The 12,004-nt window shown below is 41.9% G+C and overlaps 2 protein-coding genes across 4 annotated transcripts in view; one reads left to right on the top strand and one right to left on the bottom strand.

Moving 5' to 3' along the window:
• Window positions 1-6,185: 6,185 nt before the first annotated feature.
• LOC140270649 (uncharacterized) lies at window positions 6,186-8,029 on the top strand. Its single transcript, XM_072365847.1, has 2 exons — window positions 6,186-6,396; window positions 7,182-8,029. The coding sequence occupies exons 1-2, from the start codon at window positions 6,186-6,188 to the stop codon at window positions 8,027-8,029; spliced, it is 1,059 nt and encodes a 352-aa protein (XP_072221948.1).
• A 572-nt stretch (window positions 8,030-8,601) lies between these two features.
• Window positions 8,602-12,004, bottom strand: part of LOC140270074 (single-stranded DNA-binding protein 3) — a 35,580-nt gene continuing 32,177 nt past the window's right edge. For all 3 annotated transcript variants that reach the window (XM_072365150.1, XM_072365151.1, XM_072365149.1), the window contains one exon: window positions 8,602-11,727. In XM_072365150.1, coding sequence (XP_072221251.1) covers window positions 11,698-11,727 — 30 coding nt within the window. In that variant the 3' untranslated portion in view covers window positions 8,602-11,697. The remainder of the gene's footprint in view (window positions 11,728-12,004) is intronic.

The raw sequence follows: 12,004 nt of genomic DNA, 5'->3' as shown, positions 1-12,004 counted from the left end.
ATAGAAAACCATCCTGATCTGTGTAGTTATATCAAGATCAAAACGATGGGAATTTGAAAACGAGGTAACAAATGTGGTTCGATTCGATCAAGATAATACCAAGACTGTATGTATGTCATGAATGAGGAAGCAGAAAAAAAATGTCCACACAACATTATTTGTTATCTGGAGGCACTTCCAGTCTGATAAGTCCTGATGCAACACTCCAGACCTCACCTCTCTCTCTGCTACATTTCAACTTTCAAAAGGTTTTCTCACTGACTTTAATTTCATTTCATTTTGTTGTCTATCAACATAACTGACATATCCCCAGCAATTATATTTACCGCAGAAATATAATTTCCCTAAGATGATGAATAAAATATTGAATTGAATTCAGTTCAGTTCAGTTCAACCAAATGGATTTATCATTCTCTCATATTGTTCTGGAGGAATTCGGGCCCATTCCTCTTTATATTGTTGCTTCAGCTCATTGAGGTTCAGTCAGGTTGAGGTCCAGACTTTGACTGGACTACTGCAAAACATTGATTCTTTTCTGTTGTCGATGTGCTGCTGTGCATGGGATCATTGTCTAGTCGCATGATCCACTTTCAGCCAAGCTTTTAGCTGTCAGAAAGATGGCCTCACATTTGACTCTGCAATATTTTGGTATACAGAGAAGTTCACGGTGGTCCAGGTCCTGTGGCTGCAAAACAAGCCCAAATCGTCACCACTCTACTTCTGAGGTTAACTGTTAGTATGAGCTGTTACTGCTGATATGCCGTGTTTAGTTTTTTCTTAACATGGCACACTGCATTATGACCAAACATCTCCACTTCGGTCCCATCTGTCCAAAGCACATTGTTCTAGAAGTCTTGTGGTTTGTTCAGATGAAACTGTGCAAACCTAAGCTGTGCTGCCATGCTCTTTTTACAGAGGTGCAGATTTTTCAGGGCAACCCTAACGAAAAAGCCACACTGATTTGATTTGGTTTTTTTTGCAGTTTCTCTAAGAATTCCACAATCTGACCTGGGGGTGAACTTGTTGAGAAGATTGGCTGCTGTCTTGAATGTTTTCAACCCTTCCCAGATCTATGGGCAGCAATGATTGCTTCTCTAAGATCACGGCTGATGTTTTTCCTCCTTGACATGGTGTTAATGCACACCTGAGTCCTTCAGAACCAGCAAACTGTCAAAAACCTCTGCTTTCATAGAGGTGCTCACACTCACTGATGATCAGCTAATCAAGTGCAGTTGATAAGGAGGTCTTGGCTCCTGCTTAACCTCCTATTTGCTATGGAAACAACAAAAGTGCACTCAATCATTTGCACACTGCTTTTGCATTTTGGCCTGTTACAATGTCACGTGTATTATGTTCAGAGTTGTTGTTGATCCTAGATTGCATTTCAAACGACTATGTCTTGGATGTAAACATCTAGTGTAGTCTACATCAATCTGCCCTGTCAAACTGTCCTGTCAGAGTTATTCACGGCCTTGTCCAAATCACATAGATGGGACGTTCTGTACTCCTCAGGAAACTGGCAGGAAGCCTCCATTTTCCACACCCAGAGGCATGTCTGAACTGATTGGAGTTTTATACTCTTATACGAGTATAAATCACGTATTTAGACTTGGATGATAAAAGTGGAGAAAAAGTGTAAAGGTGAAAGCACCAGGATATACAGCAGAAAATCAATATACTCGTTATAAGGAATGAAATATTTCAGAGTTATTCACATTCTGTTATATGATTGGATCATGATGATTGATAATTAAATGTATGTATCAATTTGATTTTACAGCTTGCAAATAAGGAACAGACTCTGCTTTTTTGTGCAGGCTTGTTTAATCTAAATAGAAATAGTTTTGGTTAGTTTTCATTTGTAAGTTATCTTAATTTGCATACTTGCTGTGTTAAGGTTTTTGAAATAAACAAAGTAGATATAAACATACAGTATTTGCCTTTCAAATGATGTTGTATAACAGAAATAAAAAAATCCCCAATGTGGACAACAACTGCTGTATCTTTGGAGCTTGGTTCTAAATTTCCGTTCATCTCACTCTATTTTTTAAGTTCTTATGTTAATTCTTGTTTATGCGAGATGTTGAGAACTTTTGGGGTTTTACTATACTGAATATATTCCAGTGTAGAGTTTTAACTCAATAGTTATAACATCAATGCAAGTTCATTGTTTTTGTCGTGATAGAATTCATAGCTCAAACATTAATTACACTAATCCATCCATCCATCCATCCATCCATCCATCCATCCATCCATCCATCCATCCATCCATCCATCCATCCATCCATCCATCCATCCATCCATCCATCCATCCATCCATCCATCCATCCATCCATCCATCCATCCATCCATCCATCCATCCATCCATCCATCCATCCATCCATCCATCCATTTTCTATACTTGCTTTATCCAATTCCGGGATGGCTGGAGTTTCTCCCAGCTGTCATTAAGCGAGAGACAGGTGTACACCCTGGACGAACGTAACAAATAACCATACACACTCACACTCCCCTCTACAAGGGGTCTATTTAGAGTAACCAATCACCCAACGCCTAACAGTCACCTCACATGCATGTTTTCCGATGGTTCGAATCTCAGCTGGGGTCTATCTGTGTTGAGTTTGTATGTTCACTCTGTGCTTGCATGGGTTCTCTCTGGGCACGCCGGTTTCCTCAGTCCAAAAGCATGCACATTAGGTTATTTAGATATTCTAAATTGACTGTATGGATGAGGGGTGAATGTGCGTGTCTGTTTGCCTCTGTGTTGGCTCTATGATGGACTGGCGATCTGTTCGGGTTGTACCCTGCCTCTCACCTAATGGTATGTGGCATAGTCTCCAGCTTTTGCTCTGCCTTTGTTCTGTTGTTGGCTTTTGGATTGGAGACAGCCTTTGGAAGTAAATCAAACATGGTCGTAAAAAATTTTCTTTATCCTTTCGAATGTCAGAGTTTCATGAATATATGTCTAATTCTGCTTCTTTTATGCAGATATGCATCTTGATGTTATTTTCTGGTGGAAGATATTGTACACATTTTTCATTTTGCTTGAAATGCTCATATGGGGGTTCTGATATAAGGTTGCTCTCTGTCTGTCTGTGCATCCCCAGAGTGTGACCCAGTATATGATCAACAGTGGGATAAGACATATATTTGATGTTTTGTGCTTCTGTACTTACACAAGTGAAAAAAAAAACTGCATAATATCCCTGACTGCAGCCTTTACTACCTGCTAATTTTGTGGGCTCTAAGTATTTGTGGTTCGACTTAACTGTGCACCAGGTATTTGGGATTTGCTGGAATGCTTTCTGGGTCTCTGACAGAGACTCTGAGTTTGTCCTCCTCCCCTTCTCCCATTCAAGTCAAATGTGTTTATATAACAGGACAACCACTCAGTGATCTGCAGAGAACAAAGGACATAAAACCAGAAAAAGATAAAGGACGTAACAAGTGCAGCACAAATTTTCAAGCCCAAATGAGCTCCAGTGAGTTCATGTGTGTGTTAGTGCATTATGTGTTTCATCTGTCTCTCCCTGCCTGTGTTTGAACACAGATGGTGGTCACAAGGCAGATGAGAGCTGTTCAAAGCTGACTCATATCAAAGGGCCTCTGGGTCTTTGTAGTGCGGTGTTTGCAACAGGTGACATTTTGGGCTGAAAATCGTTTATGACTTTGAAAGCTCACCCTGTGCTGAACTTTTCCACGATCCAGCAGGTAAGCAGAGGACATATGAGGACAGTGGAGCTACAGAGCGACACTCTCACGCTATGCTCTTCAGTTACAGCTACATAAGGATGCTTCAGCCAAAAACCAAATGTTTTTAAAGGATTATTGTAAATTCAGAAGTGAAAAAAATCTGAATACTTCCCTACAGAACATCTGAACGAAGTCATGATAATTGTTTTCTTCTCGTTTTGTAGAGGAGGAAGAGGTGAATAACCACTCAAAAGGGAACGTCGAGGTGAGTGATGTTTACTATGTGTCCTGTGGGTGTGTACTCACCCCTCTATACATAACTTTTGTAATTTACCGTAAGGGCTGACATCCATCTCCCAGCTTTGTCTTTAACATGATCTTCACTTGCAATCTTCAATGTACTTTGGCTGGTAGAACTTTTAGCACCTTTGTGAGCATTAATTACAAAAGACTGACTGCAAAATGAAAAGTATGACAAATAACTGAAAAACAACCAGTAGAATATCATTATTGACAGAAAGATAGCAAATAAAAGATGTGCAGCTGGCAGTAGAAGTTTTTCTCTGACTTAGATCAAGTCATAGTAATTGAATATATACATGTATATATACTGTATATGTATATAATTTAAATCCCATCATGACTCCTTTGTCTCCCATGAGATGGAGGACCCCCTGTCAGACTGCAGCCCCCTCATCAGTGCAGCCTCCTCTGGTAAGCTACGTCTGCTCCGCCTGCTGGTGGAAGGTGGAGCTAAGGTGAACGGGTGCAACCCCAGAGGAGAGACGGCTCTCCTGGCTGCCTGCAAGGCCTTGAGAGGAGAGCCTGCTGGGCCTGAGACTGTGAAACTCCTCACATACCTCCTCCAGAACAAGGTCGGTCTGCAGTGACAAGGATCTGCACTGCATGCATGTTTAATGGTCTACTGATTTAGGTGTATTTGCAATGCATTAAAACAACTCTGTAACAACCATAAGAGGGATGTGCTTATAATGCATAATACTAATGCACATGCATTTATAATGCATAACTATTTTTCTCATTTGTTTTGAATGGATTGTCCTTTAATATGTCCCCAGTTGCAAAAAAGTTGGGATGCTATGTAAAATGATTTGCTAGTTTCACAAACCAATAGTTTTTGTTCAACGATAGAATATAGAAAACATGTCAAATGTTGAAAGTGAGACGTTTGACTTTTTCCACAAACATTTGCACATTTTAAATTCAATGGCAGCTACATGTCCTAAAAAGCTGGGGAAATGAATGGTGCTAAAGAGGAATAATTGGAGGAATCACAGTTTGTGATTCAGTCCACAAATGCAGGTTAAAGCTCCATCATGAACATGATCCAGAGACGCCACCTGTTACAACAGCATGTCTTCGTAGCGGAAGAGTTGGGGTGCTGCACTGATCAGCATGCGGTCCAGACATTTCATCAACTGTTGGTGCAACATAAACAGGAAAATACAACAAAGAGGACCCAGGACTGTTGAACAGTAATCCTATATATGACTATATAGGGCAGTGTTTCTCAATTCCAGTCCTCATGACCCACTTGCCCTGCATGTTTTCAATGTTTCCCTCCTCTACCACACCTGATTCAAATGAATGGCTCCTTATCAGGCCACTGCAGAGCTTGACGATGAGCTGATCATTTGAATCAGGTGTGGTGGAGGAGGGAAACATTGAAAACATGCAGGGCAATGGATCATGAGGACCGGAATTGAGAAACACTGATATAGGGCAACATTTCTCTCTCAAAGGTTCTTCAACTGGTCTCTTCAGTTCCCAGACATTTAAAGATTGTTGTTAAAAGTTGAAAGGATGCTACGCAGCCCTGTCCAAATTAAAAATGTCTAATTTCCAACATATGATACATTTTCTAAACTGTACTGATAATGAAATCCAGCATATCACTGGATTCTGTTTCAATCAAAATTTTACACAACATCTTAACTTTTTATCTATTATTTTGGACCATTTCCCTTCCAGAAGAGTATTTTCATCACTTACTTTATAATATATTCTGTACCAATCAGGCAGATCCTAATGCCCAAGACCGGACTGGCCGTACTGCTCTGATGTACGCCTGCATGCAGCGAGCAGGAGCTCAGGTGGCCTCCACCCTCTTGTCTGCAGGAGCCGACCCCAGCATGGAGGACTTCTCTGGAGCCTCTGCTTTGGTCTACGCCATCAATGCGCAACACCAGCCCACAGTGCAGGTCAGTCAGAAGGAAAGGAATCCAGAAAACTCAAAACTTGTGATGTCTTGCGGTGACAATGATAACTGGAGCTATATATGTAAATAAAAAATGTGAGTTAAAAACTATATCTCCCTCTGAAATGTGGAATATGGAAAACATGGAATCTTCACCATGAAAACCATCAAAGTGCGTCAATACCTAACGTCTCTGACTATATCAATATGAGGCACCTTCAAAGCCTCAACAAGAGGTCAGATCTGATCAATAACTCATCTACCTCAGGTGTTGATGGATGCCTGTCGGGCCAAAGGTCGTGACATCATCATCATCGCGACGGAGATGGGTGTGAATGGAGGCCGAGTGACCAGGCGTTACCTGAATGTTCCCCCGTCCCCGGACACCTCGCCAGTGTTTTGCATGTCCCCATCTGACATCGTCCTCAAGACAGGCTCACCCAACTCACCGGAGGGAGAAAACATCTTCAACTTCAGAGGAGCAAGTGAGCAAGGATTTATTCTACTGCAAAACCTGAGGAAACTGCTATTTTCTTCCGCTGTTTAGTTCATAATGCGTTTGACTCAAAGAAAGTGCTTGATATAGGCAGTTACAATGTCCAATTTTGCTGAAACTCACATATTGTTTTTTGGAAAAATGCATGTGAACTGTCTAAATCACCTGGATGTAGTTATCAGAGCCATCAAAGGTCCCCTCAGCATACCACAGAGCTGAGTTTAACAAAGGCAAGTGTAGACAGAAGACAGCAAATGCTATGTGGTTGAAATCATTCGTTTTCAAGTTCATTCCAAAAAGAAAAAGACTATAAACATGTGCTGTCAGGGTGAGATGAGGCTAAGTCCAGACGGTGGCCGCAATGAAAGAAGCTACATCTTTTGCACAGGAACTAATGCATGATTCATACCAGGGAGAAAACCTAAATTAAGTCAGATGGTTGCTGGTGAATAGATGTGAGGGTAAGAAATGGTTCAATGGCTGTAAAAGATTAAATTATTATGAATAGAAATGACTTCACAGGCAGTCAACAGCAAAGGTGCATTCATGGTCAAAGGAAAGCAAGTCCTGTTGCGCTTGTAAAACCTAACAAGTGAAGCGGGGAAAAGCAGGGTTTGCATATAAGAACATAAAAGAAATACAATTAACTTGTCAGTACCAGGTCTTAAAATTCACCCTCAAATGAGCAGCAATCTACCATGACTTGAGAATGTCCCGACTTGGATGCATATGTAGGACTTTAAACCAATAAACTGTCTCATTCACTTCTATTAGGCAAACATGGAAGTAGAAGCAGCAGCAACAGCAGGCACCACTTCTGTGAGCCGACTCCACCGAGTCAGGGTAGCACTCCAGCTCCCAGACAGAGGGTATCATCTGAGCCTTGGCTAGCCATTCACAACCTGGCCTGCCTGAACAGAGCTTATGAAGAGGGCATGAGGGAGAGCGTCCTGAAGGAGGAGGGAGACGGACAGGATTTAAACTGGAAAGGAGGAGGGAAAGAGGGTGAAGATGATGAGCAATACTTTAATCGGTCCGGGGTCGACGGGAGTAAGGAAGGCATGGTTCAAAGGAGGGATGGCATATATGGAGGAGAGAATTACAACAGCTGCCTCGGGGATTTCACTCTGGAGGTCTCTCAGGCAGACCTCTCACTCACTGAGATGAGCTCATCTCGTGCTCAGTCAAGCAGCGCTGTCCATAAGAGGTCTGCAGCACCTGGAGGGCCAGCTTTGGACAAAAAGCTCCCAGCCTGCCCGCTCCCACACTCACAGCTCCGCAGGAATACCCTTCCCCTCGTCACGGTGGTGCCCCCTCTCCTTCACCTCCCCCCCTTAGTGACCCAATCAGACTCTCACCTCCAGCTGCCAACCAAAGTTTCAGCCTCTAAGAGCAGAAGCATCACGTTTCTCCCTCATCCACCCACCTCCCTTCCCCCTTGCTCTCCATCCAAAGCATCAATAAGACCAACCTTTCTCCCTCCACTGGCCCCCGCTTCCTCTGCCACCTCCCTGGTTGCTCCTCCCGCCTCCTGTTACAGCGACAGAAGCAGGAAGTCATTTCGTCGTCACTCGGCGCAGCTCGAACGGATCGGAGCTCAGAGGAACCCTTTAGACTCCTAAGACTTTATTTTGTCTGAGGTAAAGTTATCTATTCTTTTTTTTTTTTTTAACCCTTGAATGACACATAAGGATGCTTAATAAACATCTTTTTTGCATCATTTTTTCCAATTTCCTTGAGAAAATGTTTTGTTTTTCCCACGGATGTTTGTGCTGATGCTTTATGATAAAAGATGCACATTTTTTAAAAAGTGATAACTAGCAGAACTTCTGCTTCCTTCTATCATTACACACAGGTGGCTTCGTTTAGGTGTTCCTCTACAAACTCTGAATATAGTAGAGTCACTGAAAAATGTGCTTGGCCAAACTGCAGAGCAGGACAATAATGGATTCACGTTGTGAATTGAACAAAAATGTATATGTTCACCATATTTTTTTCACAATTCACAATCACCAGGACAAATTCTGAGTTGCCTTTTTAAAACGGAATAAAAGGAAGATTCCGACAGCGCCACCACCTCACCTCAGTCCACATTCCCTGGATGTACAGTGATGAATTCCAGTCTTGTGAAAAAAATAGCGTTTGGAGGAGACTTTTTTAAAAAAAAAAAGAAAAAAAAAGAAAAAAGTGAATGTTCATGGCAAAAGGAGTGAAGTCATTTTATTTGTTTTTAATATGTATCTACAACAAGGGGGACACAGGCAAAAAACGACTGACAAGTTGATGAAAATTAAAACAAAACAAAAAAAAATAATAAAATACATTAGTTATCAATGCAGATTTCCCACCTTTTTTTTTCTTTTCCCCAAGAAGCAACATTTTTTTTTTGTCTAAAGAAACTTTACAATATAAAGAAACATACGAAGGAACCTCTTATTTTACTACACGAGACATTTAGGATCTGAAACTACCCTAACATGAGATACAAAGCAACTCCCCAAGGACAGACTGCCTCATATTCAATACTGCTTTGTCATCAAGAGGGAAAAAATGAGGAACTGAACAGAAAAATCTTTTACTTCCAACCCCCCACCCCCAAAAGTCCTCTTAACCCTCCCTTCCCCTGAATGTTACAGTATTATACATCAGCACAATAGAAATACAGAAATGATCGACGCTGTGACGGCTTTACTTACAGGACAGAAAGAGAACTTGGACTGTATTTCATACAACAGTATTTCATAGCACAGGGGAGGAAACGCGCGTCTCTGCACTCTCTCCACCGCTTCTTTGCAACAAATCTGTCCCACGTGTCCTCTTTCCCGCTCTCTTCCCCAAACATTTCTCCTGCCCCGTTTTAAATAGATTAAAAAAAAAAAAAAAAAAAAAAAAAAAAAAGTCCTTCATAGTAAAAGCGTGTACTCTGGTCCCCGGTGTGTTGGATTGAGAGCCAGTGTCCCGTGTGTCAAAAAGGAGCCGAACCGCGGCGGCGTGTCTGAGGCAAAGACGAAGGAGTTTTATTCTAAGAAAAAAAAAAAAAAAAACATCTTCTACCATTTCCATTGTTGCAAATTCTGTCAAAAAATATTTTCTTTTTTTTTTTTTTTTCCTTTTTTTCGCCCCCCCCCCTCAAAAACAAAATCTAGGGAGAGTCGTATTACGGTGAATCGTCACGGAAATGCGTGCGACAGCGAGTTATCCGACACCGAACCACGGTTTCCTCCCTCGTTACGCTGGACCCCCTCCACACAAAAACTCAGATGAAGTGTAAAGCCCCACGTCTGTCTGTGATGAGGTGAAACAGCGTAATAGTCTATAGCAGCTCCAGTTTCTCACGTTTCATATTATTTCTGAGTTAAAGACACACCATCTCTGAACAATTACACACAGTTGCCCACATCGGCATGTTTCTGATCAACTGTTAAGTTGTGATTTTGAAATATCAAAACATGTCAATGATATCAAAATGCATTTTACAGTATTTACAAAAAGAATGAGTCAGAAGATGGACAGTTGTACAAAAAAAAAAAGAAAGAAAAAGGAAAGGAAGATAAATTTCAGAGGGGCGGTGGTGTGTGACTGAGTGTCTGTGTGTGAATCCCGGCCGGATGGAGAGTGGAGGAAAATTTAGAGGACAGAGGAGGGGACGCCACTGGTTACAGCCAACAGACCCGATGCCTTGCTGCTTCCTGACCCGCCGTTCTCCAGCATGAAAACACAAAGGATCCAAGAGCGACCATAAAGAGGAACCACAGCGAAAGTAAAAGTCTGCGATCTGAACCGACAGACGTGTAAAAGAAAAACTCCAATAAAGCACAAACATACATCACAGTGTGTTGAAAACTCATCAGCCAAAAAAAAGGTGTCCACTATGGGTCAGAAGTAAGATGGTAACAAAACCTAGTTCTACAAAGGAGTGAAGATTGACCTAAGTGGGAAGCGTTATTGGGAGCAGCATGAATGGGGTCCAAATGGTTGTTACGGGCGATGACTTCAGCACCCATGGGGCTCGGATGAAGGGATCTAATGATCCCAGACAGAGATGCTGATGAGATACTGATTTTGTAGTTGATAAAAACCTGGGATAACACTTTTTAAAAAAAAAAAAAAGTAACAATGATTCATCAACAGATTAAAAGAGCATAAATAAATAGAGCTGTGCATTTCACTGCAGGGAGGCTACTAAAGCAGGAGATGCTTCTGCTGGTGAACAGGAAGTTTAAAATTTAGATCTTTTAAAAAGCTTTCCTCTGTGAGAGATAGAAAAGGAAAAAAAAAAAAAAAGAACCAATCAGTACCATGATGGACAAACTCTTACCTGCAGGGGGCAGTGTGCTAACACAAAACCACGTCACACAGCAAATGATTTCTGACTTGTGTGCACATATACTGTCATTATGATAATGTGCCCGTAAAAACAGAAATTACAACCTAATCTGAAAATGATCATACCAATATCATTAACAACAATAATACAATAATAAAAATAGCAATGATACAATACATACACACAAAAAAAAAAAAAAAATATGGAAAAACATATTCACTGGTCATCACAACACCTCTGTTACAAATGTACACACACGGAAAACAACGTTGGGGGGGGAGCAAAGGTGCCATTTCATCCGGCCCTGCACTGAGTCCGTCAGGAACAGCAACAAAAAAAAAAAACAAAAAAAAAAAACGACATGATGATTGAAAAAAAAAAAAAAAAAAAAATCCAATGTTGTGGTTGAAAAGCTTCCAGGCAGCTGCAAAGAGAGTCGACACTGCGTCTGTGAGGGAGGGCTGTGTTTGTCAGTCTCCTCTCTCCCTCTTTCTCTCTGCCTGTCCTCCTTCCCCTCGCTCACTGTCTCGACCCCGACAGGAAGCCAGAGAGGCTGGGGCCGGAGTCAGAGAGGAGGCTCTTCCTGTTGCTCTGCGACTGCTTCCTATTCACACCGGCAGCCATTTTGCATGCTCCAGGAGGGCCCGTCTTAATCAGAGTCCCAGCATGCTCTAGGGCGGTCCCGGAAGGCTGCGTGGCCGTACAGTTCCCGGGTGAGAAGAGGAAAGACAGTGGCGGGTTGGGTGGTAGTGGATCCCGTTGAGGGCAGAAGGTGTGTGTGTGTGTGTGTGTGTGTGTGTGCACGGAGGGGAGGTGGTCCAATCCAAGGTGAAGTAAGGATTGAATTGAAGAAATAAAAAATAAAAAAAATTTAAAATTAAAATCAGGTACAGGGTTAAAAAAAATAAAAACAAAAAAAAAAATAGGGGAGGGAACAAAATGAAAAAAACGAAAAAAATAAAATCACACACTCATCGTCATGTTGGGTGAATACTGAAAAGAGAGAGAGGGAAGGGGGAGGAGGGCACAGATGAGTGGAAATGTCACCGACAACATTTAAACACCAGAGGGCGCTCAAACCCAGCCCTGCAGAGCTCGAGGAGGCGCAGACTTCAAGTTCCAGCCAGGCTCCAACACACCAGTCTCAAGCAATCAGATCTGGGATGATAATTCTGTCGTCTTTCTCATGACGTCGAAGCGTTTTCAGGTACAGGCAGAAAATTCAACCAAAAAAAACGTACAGAGTTGGCTCGTCATGCTCAGATTTACA

Source organism: Leuresthes tenuis, unplaced genomic scaffold, assembly GCF_036924035.1.
Source record: "Leuresthes tenuis unplaced genomic scaffold, fLeuTen1.0.hap1 SCAF_15, whole genome shotgun sequence".
NCBI classification, from domain to species: domain Eukaryota; kingdom Metazoa; phylum Chordata; class Actinopteri; order Atheriniformes; family Atherinopsidae; genus Leuresthes; species Leuresthes tenuis.
This window is presented reverse-complemented; position numbering and strand designations above follow the sequence as displayed.